General features: G+C 41.3%; 1 protein-coding gene across 4 annotated transcripts in view; it reads left to right on the top strand.

Annotated features, from left to right (window-relative positions):
* Positions 1-16,914, top strand: part of mid2 (midline 2) — a 164,686-nt gene that overhangs the window by 78,775 nt on the left and 68,997 nt on the right. For all 4 annotated transcript variants that reach the window (XM_036002289.1, XM_031303292.2, XM_031303293.2 and 1 more), the window contains one exon: positions 9,822-10,702. In XM_036002289.1, the coding sequence (XP_035858182.1) occupies positions 9,878-10,702 (825 nt within the window). In that variant the 5' untranslated portion in view covers positions 9,822-9,877. The remainder of the gene's footprint in view (positions 1-9,821; positions 10,703-16,914) is intronic.

The following is a 16,914-nucleotide window of genomic DNA, read 5'->3' as shown; positions in this document are numbered from 1 at the left end:
TAGATACTGGTACTAGAGTAGTGACCAAGGGCTCAAAGTACAGCTGTGTGTGTGTGTGTGTGTGTGTGTGTGTGTGTGTGTGTGTGTGTGTGTGTTTCTCTGTATGCACACGTTCTATGTCAATGTGTTTGTTCAGGTTAAGGGTTACATATATGGATGTGGATATGGAGGGAATATTTATTCATAATTCAAATTGAAAGTCCAATGAAAAAAACGAAGCAAGATCAAATTAAAAATAGTATTATTTTAATTAAAAATAGTACTCTTTTACTACGCTACTAGGAAAAATCATGCCATAATTAAATGTGAAATGTAAAAGCTTAAATAGAAATACTTAAATTAAAATCTCAAATAGAAAAAAAGAAATTGTTTTATTTTAGCCTTTCCCCTTTCTAAGTTTCAATTTTCAATTTGACATTTTATCTTTTGAATTTTATGTTTTACATTTGACATTGACATTTTAAGATTCACCTTTTACATTTCGATTTAACATTAAGCTTTTCATTTAGAAGTGACAGGTGTCAATTTAAATGAGGAGGCGTGGCCCAACGGCTGATTGCTGTGAGTATTACTGGCCGCCGGTAAGCAAGCGATCCCGGCCACCGCCAGCTGGAGCTTCCATGTCCGACAACATATCGGAGAAAATGTGCAATTGGCCATCAATTTTTGTAAAACTTCCCATATTCAAACTGTACACAGTTAATTTCTCGCATAAAACAGTCAAATGTAAAACATAAAATTCAAAAGATAAAATGTCAAATTGAAATTATAAAGGGGAAAGGCTAAAATAAAACAATTTCTTTTTTTCTATTTGAGATTTTAATTTAAGTATTTCCATTTAAGCTTTTACATTTCACATTTAATTATGGCATGATTTTTCCTAGTAGCGTAGTAAAATAATACTATTTTTAATTAAAATAATACTATTTTTAATTTGATCATGCTTCGTTTTCTCTTTGGACTTTCAATTTGAATTATGAATAAATATTTCCTCCATATGTGGACGCATGCTTGCGCCTTGTTAATACCCATAATCCACCTTGCACTGAAGCATAGCCTTTCCTGGAAGTCATCTTTTATTTTGCTTTCCACCCAGGGAACAAGTCTCTTTGATAGATGTCTAACATCTGGCTCTGGTTGGACCTCAGCATGCCCTTTGTATCTTTTGAAGTAAAAAAAAAATTAGTAAAGAAAGGAGGATTCATTGCTTGTATCCATTCAGTAACAGCACATTACATGTTCCGTATTTTCAATTTCTGAAGGTTTGTGTGTGTGTGTGTGTGTTTTTTTTTGTCTGGTTTAGATTAGATTAGATTTGATTTGATTAGATGTTAATGATCCCAGTGGGGGAAATGAGCCTTGCAATAAGTCTACAATTCATCCTTGGAAAATGTGATATTGAATAAATCTAAGATTTTGAACATTTTGACACATGAAAATGTACCTAAAATATGGATTTCATATGAAAAAAAAAGACGTTAAGTGCAAATATGGTTACCAAAATCACTAAACAGGAATGCAAGTATTGGAGCCTTTGTGCTCTTGACAATGCTTCTTTAAACATGAAATACAACTACTGCAGTGGTAGTGCACTTCCGAGGCGTGGTGATTTGTTTTGACTCTTGCCCCTTCATCCCAGCATCATCAAGTGTCCATTAAGCTCCTGTTTTGGCTCTGCAGCTGTGCGATTACAATTCAGTGGGGAGCAATTTGGTTTTTACAAGTGGATTGTTTATTCAAGGATAATCATCTTTGTTTCACAAATGTCTTTTCTCTATAATGATGCATGCGCCAACAAAGTTAATTCATACACATGCAAGTATAAACCCAGGGGACCGGGTTGCTGTGCTTTTAAATAAACAAACTTTTCTTCTTTCAAGTTTGCAAGATTATGAAATGACAGAAACCGTGACATCAGTCTTTTCTGTTTTGAGGCATTACCCAAGGTCATGTCTCTTAAACTGGTAGAGTAATTCATTACTGCTGCCACACTCATTAAATCTAATTGAAGCATAACAACTGATATCAATAGATACGAATGCAGCAATGACAGCAATTTATCACCATCCTTTATGGCCATTAAACTTTAGCACTCCACAGTAGCAAGGTAGCTGCTTGATTGCTGTTGTGTTTAACACTAGAAGTGCCGGAATTCTGTAACTACTAGAACTGCCGTGAGCGGTCATTTTGACCGCCAGATTCCAAACTCTATAATCTCTCATGATAAATACCTAATTGCAATATTGTATTATGTATTGTGTTAGGATATCTTTAGAAAAACATAATAACACCGAAATGTACATTTTTACGAGTTTAATTATACATTTGAGTAGTAATACGTGTTTCAATTATTCATATCATGGCATAGTAAACCGTAATTATTTCATACATTCATATCCCGAAAAATATGGTGTGGAAATTCATTCAACTTAACTCATAACAGCCAAATAACAATTATAAGTATCTTATTTGAACATTTAGCTATAACCTAACCTGGCACTGCCTCCGTTTTGGTGTCTGCTGCGGTGCGCAGCGCTGCTCGGACCGTGCGCCGCTGACCTTTTTTCCCTCCATAAACTTCGCTCTCAGCTCCTCTGCCAGTTGCTGCATAAACTACCCCCGGACAATTTTACTGTTGGTGCACTCCTTGGAGAGGATGTGTGCAACGATTCCAGCCAGTTCGAGGATGTATAAAGTTATATGAACATGTAAACAGCCACCGGCCATCTACGTGTTCCGCGCCTTTCACAGAGCGAGCGCCCGGTGTTTGCCTTCTGATTCAGAACAGAGTGCCTCCACACTGTAGTAGCCTACGTTACCGACTCTGGCTTTGCCATCGGCCCATCGGTGATGCCCACACTTGTTACTCGAGACCGCTAGTTACGTTGCTCTGACGGAGACTATGGTAGTTACTAAGCAACCGAGATGCATCTTCAACCGCGCGAAAAATTAAAAACAATACCGCGAAAATCCGAGCGGTCAATATGACCGTGTATGGCCGAAATAGGTAAAAGTGACTGTATTTTCTTTGCCTTTTGTGTAATGTATATAAAAACACTTTTAGGAAAAGTCAGGCAGCAGCAGGATTGTATTTTTTTATTCAGCAAAGTTATTACACATATAAATTTCAAAACGGTCAAAATGACCGTCATGGCCGTTCTAGTGTTAAGACCTGGCCAGGCATCAGAATGCTGTGCTACTACTTAATGCTCATACAGGTCCCTATTGGCAAAGCAAACACAAAAAGGGATTTTGACTATTCAAATAAAGGAGCCTATTGTGTGTGACAAACCACAACATCAGCGTGCTACTTTTGGGGTGTAAGATTTGAATGTCTAACTCGTCAAATCCATTGACTGAAATGGTTTTCTGCTTATAATGTGAATCTGTTAAAAGAATGTCAGAAGCATAGGTACAGAGCATATCAGATTAGAATTCACAGTCTGTGTGTGTGTGTATGTGTGCACTAAAGAAAATTGTTTATCTAGACCCGCCTCGCCAGACAGACTAATGCATCTTCTATGATGTCTTTTATTTTTTCATCTGTTTTTCAAATAAGCTCTGAGTGAGACCTAAAAATCACATTAATGCTACATTAATCAGCATAACAATAGATCAGAGTAAGTACCACACAGCTTTATGTCTGTCTGTGTGTGTGTGTGTGTGTGTGTGTGTGTGTGTGTGTGTGTGTGTGTGTGTGTGTGTGTGTGTTTGGCTGGACCACAGCAAAGCAGAGCTAGCACTATGAACATGAAAGATGAGTGAAACGAATAGGCGCAACAATGTTTCTGCTGGTAACACGCGATCAATCATCTGATCCACTTTCTCAATACATCCCTAAACGACCCAGAAAGCCCTTATTTGACAAATTTAGGGGGAGCTTGAAAACATCGCAATTTGTGATGCTACTTTTTTCATATTTGACAGTGTACGTGTTTCAAACACGGTGTTTCATTCCTATATTTTTAGGTTGTTAACACAGGTTGATGCACAAGAGTAGTGTACTGTGTGCGTAGCGAGTGTGTGGCCGAGTGACAGAGAGAGAGTGGCGGTGGATGCACTCTGACCAGACAGGTTAAATAACAACCTATAGTCGCTTTCCTCAAGCACCGGCTCAAGCTGTTCTCCTTCCAGATGGGACACTTCACCTGAACAAGCATGGCAGGTGAAGAGAGACAACGAGACAGAAAGAGTTTGTACTTGTAAATGTGCAGCTATGCATGCATGTGTGTGTGTGTGTGTGTGTGTGTGTGTGTGTGTGTGTGTGTGTGTGTGTGTGCGTGCGTGTGCGCGTGTGTGTGTGTGTGTGCGTGCCAGCCTGCAGAAGAAACGCCTTTACCATGAAGCTAGTGTTTCAGTCCCCAATCCATCCTGACTCTCTCCACACCCCACCTCTGGCTCCTCATGCCACTGTACCTACTCTGCTGTAGCGTTCCTTTTTACTCCTGTTTAACTTATTTTACTATTTATTTAAATTTATTTTATCGCTATTAATACATACTGTGTGTATATGTTTATACTTATATTGTTTATATTCTTTTTATCCTTCATATATTTGTATGTGTGACATGCTCCAACAACACCATGACAAATTCCTCGTATGTGCAACGTACTTGGCAGTAAAGCCCTTTCTGATTCTGATTCTGATTCAAGTGGCTCCTATCATTGTCTCCCCAGAGTGACATAGCTAAAGCTTAATGGGCCTGGTGATGGTGTGTTAAAGCTTGGTGTTAATTATAACACCATGCACCGTTAGACACAGTCACATTAACATCAGCATTGGCAGCACTGTTTAACTTTGTCCTAGGGAATAAAGTAAGACTGCTGATTCAGTCAACATTTGTACAAATTCAGGATAAGGGTCATACACTCATCTCTATTGATATGATCGGCTTAACAATTGAGGGTTTTGATTGTTTCGTTCTCTGTGTATACTGTATATATTGTTGATTGTTTTCCTGTTATGATTCTGCTGTCTTGACAGATGTACAATTCCACAGCATATTTGCTGTGATGACTTTTTTATTTCTGTGAGTAAGATAAGAGCTGAGGGATTTGTGTGACGTCCTTTGTTTTATTTGTCAAACACTGAGGAACAGAGAGGCAGGAATTTGAAGAAAATCCTTTTCTGAAGTGCAAAAACAAAATTCACATGGTTGTACAATGACCTGATTTTGAACCAATGTGTATCCTGAGAGGCTTAATGAATGTGTGCCATGTCTCCTGTTGTTGACATATTTCACCAGCAGTCATATGGGGCTGACCAGTTGTTCATCCTTAAGCTGCTCTCAGTGACAGAGAACTTAATTACTTGTGAAAATATTTGATCTCGCTGACTTTGAATATTTTAACATCATTTATTTGTTTAATTGTGTAGTAGTAAGTAGTCTGTCTTGCTGATTAAAAAAGAATCCACTGAAAAATGGGCTGCAGATTTGAACATTACAGGCTAATGGTTACCTAAGGTGTAAAGGCTTTAGGTTTGTGTGCAGAATGACATCATATTTGTACCTTGAGTCATCAATCTGAGGGGCCAGTGGCCTTGCTTGTTATCAAATGGTCTCAAAGATTGTCCTTGCATGGCCTCATCACCTCCCCCCCACTTCCTGTTTCTCTGGGGGGGGGTTCTCCATTCGTCTGCCCCTGGTTATCAACTAGCTGATACAGTGGAGATAAATTAGACCTATTGTTGGCATGATGAAGCAGAACCTCATGCTTGCTCACTCTGTGGTAGCTCGCCTCTGAACTCTCTCTCTCTCTCTCTCTCTCTCTCTCTCTCTCTCTCTCTCTCTCTCTCTCTCTCTCTCTCTCTCTCTCTCTCTCGTATTCCTTACACAGCCAGGCTGTGCGATAACAACCACATAAAGCATCAGATAAATAGCAGCCAAGGTGAATATTGGAGGACATTATGTGCACATATACACACAGCTTTCTCAGAAACAAATACCTAACATGTAATACTCATATACAGCCTCACACACACACAATGCCCATTGCCTTTTAACAGCCTAAAATCAGCAGGATTGGCTGTGAGAAGTTATTTGTTTTCTTTCCAGATAATGAACTTTGTAAAGAACTCGCTGCATGCATATAACTACTTTCTTTAGTTGAGTGGCTTTCCCAAGCACTTAGCTGCTGCTCAAATCATGTTTGCTTTGAACACAGCTCAGTGTCGAGGCTTGGTTTCTGGTGCAGCATAAGGGAGGAGACTTTTGTGAGTGCAAATGAGTTTGAGCCTTTGAGCTCTGCTTCTGTCTTTATATAGTGCTGTCTTCAGCTTGTACTTTGCTGCTCCCAGAGATTATGGGAAGTTATGTAGTTCTCAATGCAAGTGAATTCACACCACCGAGTGAGGATAGTGTCACAACACAATGTAGTTATTCCAATGGGCTATGGATGGCAGAGCTAACTCAATATATCGTAATGTGAGAAATTACATAGATTCAAAATGAGGACAATGCCACACTTCAGCATGATGATTTTGACACAAGTTGTGAATTTAATTATCCATCTGGAGTCAGGCTTAACTGATTAAGGTCATACCTCCAACACCGTTTAGCTGCAAAATGCACAATACATGTTGTTAGTAGAGCTGCAGTGATTGGTAAAATATTCGATTAGTAGATCGACAGAAAACTAATTGGCAAATATTTTAATAATCGACTAATCGTTACAGTTGTTTTAGCTTTTGAAAATGTGAGGATTTGCGACTTTTCTTTGTCAAATGAGACAGTAAATCTAAAATCTTAGGCTTTTGGACTGTTGGTCAGACAATACAAGCACATTGAAGACATCACTGTGGGCTCTGAGAATCGTAAATATATACAATTTTTTTCAACATTTTATTAACTAAATTAAGAAAATCATCGGCAGATTAGGATAGATTAAACACAATCTTTGGGTGCTTTCAAAAGATCTTTCCCTGTATTGGACATAGCAGTGTCTGTATGGAAAAAGAGCCAGCCAAGCAAAAATACTGGGACAAAAATGAAATGCCAGACTGTGACTGTTTTTAAAGTTGCTTTATTTTGAGTAATAGGTGTTAAGAATGGAATCCAGTTGGAAACCTAGGAGGCTGAATGCCCGGTTACTGGATGGACCTACTGATAAGCAGCCATTGTGGACCGTCAAGCTTACTCATTTCATGCTCAGCACTTCCTCACTTTGAAATTGTACTTTTAAATCTTGGAGCAAGTGTCTTTAAACTATCTCAATAATGTTAGTGTCCTTTGTATCTGCTGCCCTTTTCTTAATAACATGTTTTCACCCGAGTTAAAAGTTATTTTAAGTGTCTGAACATAGTCATCTTTATGTACACAATGACCTAAGGTTCGGAGAGGTCACTCACAGGATTTTAAACCCTGTACTAAATTTAAGTACTTTTTGATTAGTCATAACTGGTAAAACCCAGTCATCAGTAAATGCTGTATGACTGGCGCAAAGGGAGACGAGGGCAGTCTTTCAGAACAACCTCAACTAAGGAAATTGTCACTGTCAGCTATCTGGGGTCGTTTAGTTTAATACTGTAGTTTAACAGTGCCTGCTTTGTTTCTTTAAAAGAATATAGAGCCACTGCAAGCTGTGCTGCTATGCATTGAATCAGCGAGTGTGGGGGTGGGATGGGGTGGGGGGCTTATTGGTGATTTCTCATATCAGTGGTTTTAAGGCCACCCAGGGGAGACAGCTTGATATGCAGGCCACAAGGTGCTGAGATTCGGAGGGCTTGGAGAAAGAGGCGGAGGATCTGAAATCAATCTTCTTTCCATGAAAAATAGACAGAGTCAGTGGTGAGCTGAAGAAATATGGAAGTACAATGTATGAGGAAGAATGAAGAGATGAAAAATGTAAGGTTAAGAGTCTTTCAGTTTAACAGAAATGGTACTCTGTTTTACAAGTTTGTATACATCTGTCTCTCCCTTCCTTACTTCATGCAGTCATTCCTCATCTATTTGAATGGAATTGTGTGTTAAAGGGGTGATAGAATGATTATATAGGGTATTTCACACTGTTCCTTAAGGTCTGTAGGGTATGTAACATTGGTTGGGCTGAATATTGCCCAAGTGCTATTCTGTGGGCCCTTAACTACCCTGTGAATATGTATCTATTTGGAACAAGAGCTTTTCTTCCAAATATGGTATGCTCAAGAATATTTAGATGAGCTGCACACTGATTGCTGAGCGAACCACATACACATAAATTGGAGACGAGACAGCAGGTCTCATATTTCAGACACTGCAACGTTATACATTGTTTGTCTGCTATTTTGTTATTAAATTCACTTCTGAGACTTTTTTATGCAAGAAATCAACTATATAAAGCTCAAATATGGGCCGTTTTACGAAAATTGATGGCTAATTGCAAATTTGGTAAGACTGGGCTCCATACCCAGGGCAAAGTCACCGTTTCTGGGTTACTGGACTACCGGCGCTCAGGGCTCCGCGGAGCTGGCCGGCTGCCGGCATAACTATAGTATATTTACAGTTTGAATTTCGTGACACCACTTATATTACAGCTACCCTAAGGTCTTACAAAGCTAACACTTGTGTCCGATTTCAATTTAATGCATTTTTGTGAATATGAGGGGTTTCGTTAGCTGCTAGTGTCCCTTCAATCCTATGGGTAAAGATTGTGGCTAGCTAGCTACACTTTCGGCATAACTATAGTATATTTACACTTTGAATTTCATCACGGCATGTATATCACAGCTACCTTAAGGTCTTACAAAGCTTAGCTAACACTTTTGTCCGATTTCAATTTAAGGCATTTTTGTGAATTTCAGAGTTCTCGTTAGGAGGAGGCAAGCTAGCTCTCATTGATAGCGCTCCATCCAGCACACTCGTGGACAAGAGGCATTTATTTCCCCGATCGTTTAAATAACTCAACACACATATTCATTATAAGATTAACTGGAAGCTGTGGTAAGAGATTGCGGGCGTAACAAGCTCGCTGACCGCGCTCTCACTCACACACAGCGGCCATTTAGCAGGAAGAAGGACAGCAAGCTGCAGGCCCTGGAGCTCTGTCAGGGCAGTGGCATTTGGTAGTCCAGTAACCTAGAAACGGTGACCGACACACAGTCTGACAAAATTTGCAATTAGCCATCAATTTTCGTAAAACGGCCCATATTTGACCTCTACTATTTCTCGCATAAAAAAGTCTCAGAAGTGAATTTAGTGATAAAATAGCAGATGAACAATGTATACAATTTCTGAGATCTGCACGACCTATTCAGAAGACTACCTGGTCTCAGGTCAGTGGTGTAGCCTATGTAAATGTTGGAGCGTGACAAAGATAGAGACCAGAGCCAAATAAGTTGACGTCAACTACGAGCTTCGTTGAGATTTGCCCGTTTTTAGAGGCAGTTTCAAATTGTGAGATTTGCAGAGGAAAGAGGTGTCAATGGGATTTTGAGGTTCTATGTATGTCATATTTACCCACCAAACTGTCGTTATTCAACTATGACAAGGTAAAATCGGTTTTGCATTCTATCACCCCTTTAAAGGCTACAATATGGAAGCCCAGTCTGTGGAGTTGTGCAAGCTGAGCAGCTGATATAGAATAGTACAAGAAGATGTGTGTGTTTAGTGATGTTTCAACTGAATCTGCACAGGCCAGTCTGTCTTACCTGAAGCAAATATTTCATGACTGATTCAGTTAAAATCAGAAATGTGTGAATGGGCAAATTGATGGCTTGTGCAGAGTTTCCGCTGTTCAATTCAATAAAACATAGCCCAGGAAAAATGTACAGTAAAGCTGAAGTTCCCATTTAATGTGTAACTGTACTGTAAATACTGATACATTTCTTTTCCTTCTTCATGCAGGTAATTGGCCAGCTTTTGTGGGATTTGATGTCACCTCTAGATTGGTTCAACTGAAGATGGAAACACTGGAGTCTGAGCTGACCTGCCCAATCTGCCTGGAGTTGTTTGAAGATCCTCTGCTTTTGCCCTGCGCCCACAGCCTGTGTTTTAACTGTGCTCACCGCATCCTGGTGTCTCACTGCTCCACCAGCAAGCCCCTCGAGTCCATATCGGCCTTTCAGTGCCCCACCTGTCGTTACGTCATCACGCTGAATCACCGCGGCCTGGAGGGCCTTAAGCGCAATGTGACGCTGCAGAACATCATTGACCGCTTTCAAAAGGCCTCCCTTAGCGGCCCCAATTCCCCCACTGAGAGCCGGCGCCTGCAGCCGCAGCGGCCCTACACCGCCACCATTAGCGGTACAATAGCTGGGACAATCGGCGGCAGTGGTGGTGGCACAAGTGGAAGCAGCGCCCGCGGCAGCCCGGCCACTTCCAGCCACTCCCACCCGCACGCCAACCACACCAATCACACCAACCACACCAACGCAAACCACAGCCCAGCTGTCGTTGCTAAAATGGATCCACGCATCAGCTGCCAGTTCTGTGAGCAGGATCCGCCGCGTGAGGCTGTCAAAACGTGTGTCACGTGTGAGGTATCGTACTGCGACCGCTGCCTCCGCGCAACACACCCTAACAAGAAGCCGTTCACAAGCCACCGTCTTGTGGAGCCGGTGCCAGACACTCACATCCGCGGCCTGACCTGCCTGGAGCACGAGAATGAGAAGGTCAACATGTACTGCTTGGTGGATGACCAGCTCATTTGTGCCCTCTGCAAGCTGGTGGGGCGTCACCGGGATCACCAGGTGTCCTCACTCACTGAACGCTTTGATAAGCTCAAGGTTAGTCCTTAGCATGTTCTTTTCAGTTTACAAAGCATGCGATAATGTCATATCAGCAACAATTTCTGTGTACTGCTCCTATTTTCTGTTGTTTGACTTCCGTGTTACTGAAGCAAGGTAAGTCACCATCTGGAACCAGATTTGATTGAAAAAGACGGATGATTTACAGTTGATCTTTGAAGCTTATTCCCATCCTCACAAAGAGGTTCTCATTTATAGCCTGCAACATTCATTATGATATCTTTGTTTGCAGTTTGCCAAACAGAAAAATCTTTAATCCATCCATTCTTACCTTGGGGATGTTCATTCTGTGCATTTCTGTTGACTGTGAACTTTCAGCAATGCCACAATTGCATCATACACACTCACACCAGCCTTTGTTCAGCAAGAAGGGCAGAAAGACAGATGGTAAACAGAAAGAATGAGAGAGACAATTGGGCTGGTGTGCTGGTGAGAAGGGCAGAGAGAGACGGAGAGCAATAGGGAGGCCGTCATTATAATAGTCGATGAGCTGGCATTCCCTGTGGCCACTGAGCTTTCAGAGGCTCTGCGTAAAGTCCAGGACTGCTGAATCAGGGTGAAAAACAACAGAGAGAGGCACTAGCTGGAGCTAATTCCACCACTAAAGACCTAAAACAGCCGGCCACATCAGCTGGCCTAAAAACCTTTACCACAAGTCGTCTTTGGTGTGTTTACATACCTCTTTATGCACCCTTTTTCCAAAATGAAACATTATCACAGACACTTGCAGTGTAACTGATATTACGCTAGCATGAGTCAAAGGAATTGAATATTTAAGTTGGATTATGATTTTGGGATAGCTTCCGTAAGTAATCTTCAACTCCCATAGCATCATACTGCTAAGGAAGGGAATGTGTTCAGTGTGTTACCCCTTACTCAATGTACACTGGCAAAGAAGAACTCAGTTAAGGTCTTATGATGGTTACCCTGCTAATGCACATCCCTATTGGTACAATAAACCAATTAACAGAATAATGGTCCATGTTAATAGCAAATGCCTCTTGATTATCTTTGTTTTCTATAGAGGTGTATGTCTGCACAGACAGCAAAAATTAAAGCTGTAAAATCAGAACGTGTGAATGTAGATAGGGAAATTCAGATATTGCCCGGACATGAATTTTAGATGTAGAGACCCAGGCTCTGGTATTTGTATCCTGTAGTGTGATAGAGACAACTTTACTGTTACTATCTAAAAAATATAATGGCTGAAAGTTTTTTGAGTTTTTTCTGACACTGCATTGTGTAAAAAAAAAAAAAAAGCACTATAGGCTACTTGATATATGAAGATTATCTACTCTCCCAATTGAAGACATGATCCTTTGTACTTAACTGTACATTTTCAAAGTCATCTAGATTAGATCAAATTCCGATTATGTTTTCTGTCCCCAGGGTGCTAGGGTGTTGCCATGGTTTGATTGCCATGGTGTCAAATGCTTTGTGTAACACACAGAGACAAAATATATACCTGAGAACACCTACATTGGCAGTGTTAGGGCCTTATCTGTAGAACAGTGCATGTTTGTAGGTTGATGTTCTTTTTCACAACGAAAGTACATTTTAATGGTCTCACATTTGGGCTTTTATGTCACTCTACCTTACAAAAGTGTGGGTGTGAGAATATGTTAACAATGTTTCCAGAGACATTGTTAACATTCCATGTACAACAAAAAGCCATGTCATTGTGTGATTCAGTAAAAATGCAATCCCACATTCTGTATTATTGATGATTTCCCCTACCACAACTTTGGCTCTCCCTTTCAGTTTTGCACCAACATGTCGGCAAAATTGCACCTGCTCAGCACCTCACATCAACTCAACCCACTGGAGCGTGGAGTTTATTTTCACTAGCATTCACCCTTTTTTACTACAAGCCCCCCACCACCCCCCCCACACCCCCACCCCCCCCTCTTCTGTCACCACATTCTCTACAGACTGTGGGAGAGTTTACTGTAAGTAGCTCGCTCTCCCCCTCCTTTCCTCTCCACTTCATGGCTGGCTGTGGTTCTTTTGAACGTTCCCCAGCCAAGGCTTTGAACTTGCTTGACTTTGAAATCCCCAATCTACCCCAAATCTGGGAGGAGACCAGCCCCAGTCCGAGCTCCAACTCATCTCACTAGTGGCAGTGGCAGCTAACTTATAATCTTCTTCTCACTCGTGGCAAGGCGGAGGAGAGGAAGTCCTATTTCTGCAAAGCTAATCATGGAAGATGTAGCTCAAAAAGGTGTCTGTTCTTCTACTGCATTCTCCTTTTCATCTGTGTCTTTTTAACACTATTCATTGAAACACTGCTGGTTGTCTCTTCAGTCATATGTAACTACTGGTTGGTGTTCTGCAGTGCCCCAATCAACTCTTGTTATTGGCCACTTGTCATTTCTGCTAAATAATTATACTCCGTAGTCTTGGTTTGACCCCCTGCCTCACTCAATTTGATCTTTGACCTCTGGATTACCTTTCACTTTATTTCCTCTGTCTGCTGTGGACGCTAGGGGCTACTCTGTCATGAAATGACTTCTCACACATTAAGGGAAAGGTAAGCTTCCCTCAGGCAAGGAGGGTAGCTATTTCGGTAGAGAAAATCACAACAAGTGCCAGTGCTGTAAAAGACAAAATGTGCCACTGCATGGAAGTGAATCAATTCCCCAGGCAGCTGCTAAGCAGAGCTCTTTGCTCAGAAGCACAGACATTTGTGTCTTATAATTAGCAGACCTTGGTAATAGTGTTTCACTTTGATATTCTTAAAAGACTGCAGCTTAAAGGCAGTATACTTTAGATTTGTATTTGTTTTCACAAAATCGGATCCACTGAAACCACTTCCAGCTAAGATACTATCTGCTTTAGCAGTGAATGTCTCATCACCTGCTGCTTTGAAAGTGCACGTGGCTCATTAGAGTGTCATTTTGTGGCAGCCTAACATCCCCTATCAGAGGCTGGTTAGACAAAATCAAGAAGCTGAAGTGTGTGTTGTGTGTCCTCAGCACAGGATTTGAGTCGCTTACATGTGTGATGTAATGCTGGAAGGGGAAAAAAGTGTAACACTAAAGGTGAAAATTGCAACAATGTGGGTGAAATGTCTACCACAAGTTTCATGTCTGGTCACAACGTAATAAGAGTCCAGAATAAGTTGAGGTTTCTTTGCTTTATCAATGCAAAGATGCAAAGCAGAAGTTTTGCAGAAGTACTACAAATTGTGAATGGGCTTGCTTTGATACATATGCAGGTATGCTAAAGCTACAAGAGGTTAGAATAGTGTGAAGTCCAATTTCCAATCCTGGAAGATTGTAACTGAGATTTTTGTTGTTTTTTTCCATTTCAGAAGTTCTTTTTTTTCAGAAGTTTCATCTTATGTTCGCATCTGTGTGTTTTGGGGATTTTGGGAAGTCCGCTTAAGATCGCTCTCACGTCGTTATGGAATATCTAGCTGGAGCCAGCAGCCGCTTAGCTTAGTTTAGCATTTAGACTTTTTCTTGTCTTTCAGTGTCACCAGAAAGTTGCTGCTCCCTGCCAAGAAATAGTCCATCACATAACCCATCATAAAACAGCGAATTGGTGTTTTTACACTTCGTTTTTTGTGCTGAATAAACAAATGATATATTAAGTGTTGATTAGTGAGCTTTAGAAGTGCTGGTAGGCAGATTTTGTGAGCTTTCGACAGAGCTGTGCTAGCCACTGTGCAAGCCAGAAAAATAATTTCTTATCTGTTATCCCAGGCTTTCAGTGATTTGTTCACTGACTCATTAATTTATTTCTATGTAATCTGTGTAATTTTACTTAATTTTGTCTTATGTGTTAAATGTGTGTGACAGTGTTTTCTTTAAGCCACATACTTTTTTCTGTCTACATGTTTCACTCATTTTCTCTCAGCACCTAAAGAGCAGTAGTTATTGTTTGATTAATGGAGAGACACCTGAATAAAAATAAGTGTTAAGGGAGAAGCCGAAAGACAAGGAGAGAGACAGCAAGATGAGGAATAAACTGGACAAAGACTGAAGGAAATGGAGAAAAGGTGATAAATTGATCACATCACAAGCATAAGAAGTATTTCTCTTCTCCATTACTGGCAGTTAATTTACTGACTATCAGGCTTTTGGGGGTTTGAAGTATGTGTGCATCAAGTGTGCTGAGCGGCACAGACATGAGACATGACATGGCAACAAAGCCTTTAACAGGGCTGCTGACATTTGTGAGCAACACTTGAAATAAGTGGCAGATAAACTTAGACCATAGACTGTTAATATTAATGGACAGAACATGTGTGACGTCACCCATTGGTTTGTGGAGATCTGCTATGAGTCGTTGAGTTTGCCGTTACGGGCGCAGTCATCCTGGTTGCGGATGTGACGATTTTAGACGAGAGGGAGGAGTGAGGGAGGAGCCTTTACACTCTACGTTACATTACACACTTTCACTGCCAATCACATCATAGCCATGCCCTAAAACACCCCCTGCTTTATCGCCGATTTTAAAATCAACGAGACCATAATTCAAAAAATGAACATCATTCTGTATTGCAGAAGACTTAAAACTAGCAATTGAGACCATAAACTCATGAAAATGTTTACTGAGGTAATAAATCAAGTGAGAAGTGGGACACTTTCTCATAGACTTCTACAGAAACCGACCTCCTTTTTGCAACCGCACGTGTCTCCCCCTGCTGGAATTCAGATAGAATGCAGGTTTAAGGCACCGAATTTGCAGCACTTCGCCGAACTGGATGCTTTGTCCATTAATATTAACAGTCTATGACTTAGACTCTGGATCTTCAACTCTGTGGCGTCACATGAGCACTGAATGGATGGAATGGAATTTGTTATTGCATGTGTGTGTGTGTCTCCAAGGTCTTGACAGGTCTCATGCATACTTGTAGCAGATACTGGTCTGTTATGTACATGAGAAGAATGAAGAAATATGCAAAACATTTCCAAGTGATTATTGGATTAATTCCTGTTTCGGAAGAGGCAAGTCATAGCATACTGATACGACTCCCACTCCCCTCTCCTCTCCACCCTTTGCTCTCTAACTCTCCCCTCTCTATATTTCCTTCAGTCCCTCCAGCCCTGCTTCTTTCCCTTTATCCCCGCTGTTTTTATCCTTCAACCCCCCTCACTCCTCATATCATCTACTTTTCCCCCATCTAAGCTCCTTAAGGCACTGTCGAACTATTTTTCTTTGCCATGTGTGCATCACCCCAGCTCCTGCTGCTAACTCCAGTCCCGCTTTATTTACACTCATTTGCTTTGCTAAATCCAGAGGCGAGCTTGTGCATGAGCACGCACAGACAGACACACACATTCATTTGCATTCAGTCCCATCCACACCCACAAACTTACTTGTATTTCCTGACTGTTTACACACACAGATGCAGGGACATGTGCAAAAATAAAATTCAGCTCGCTATCTGATCTACGCTAAACACAGACAATAAGTATTTTAAGAGGAAATGAAAAGACAGCAATGTCAAGTATTCAACCAAGCTGAATTCTTCATGCACACCCAACTCTTTCTGTCTCGTACAATTTTCTCATTGTTTTCCTGGCATGCACAGCCTCTCCCCACTCTCCTGCTGCTGTCCTCCGCCTCTGTCACTATATTTCTCTCACTTTTGCATGCAGCCACATAAACATCATCCTTCCCACCTGCTCTCTGTTTCTCTCTCTCCTCCCTCTCCCTCATTTTGCCTCTGGCCAGTCCGCCTTGTTTTAGGTAACACCACTCCTCTGCCCGCAGTCGCCCACAAACCCACATACGCTGCTGCAGCAGCAGATTGCTGGTGAGAGGGAGACTCACAGCCCTCCAGTGTGTTTGTGTGTAGGAGGGTATATGATTGCCTTTAAATATGTGAACCTGTGTGCAGTATCTACAGGTGTGCCTGCAAGCATATGTGGGTGTGTATGTGTGTCGAAGCAGATGCTATTAGCTCTGACATGTGTGGAGTGATTGGGAGCTGAGTGTTGGATGCCAGGGGAAATTATGGCTGTATCTGGAGACCAGTGTGAGATGGAGCACACTTAGTCATGCTGACGGAACTACCAAGGATGTAGTAGAAAGCTTTTAGAGACTGTGTGCGCCACTTCTGTGCCTATGTGCATTAACATGCCTATCAGGTAGTGTGTGTGTGTGTGTGTGTGTGTGTGTGCGTGTGCGTGCGTGCGTGCGTGCGTGCAACTGGCTATACTTTACTACTGTCAATGCAT

This window comes from Sander lucioperca, chromosome 1 (assembly GCF_008315115.2).
Source record: "Sander lucioperca isolate FBNREF2018 chromosome 1, SLUC_FBN_1.2, whole genome shotgun sequence".
NCBI lineage: Eukaryota > Metazoa > Chordata > Actinopteri > Perciformes > Percidae > Sander > Sander lucioperca.
The sequence above is the reverse complement of the archived record's forward strand: the minus strand, read 5'-3'. Positions and strand labels throughout refer to the sequence as shown.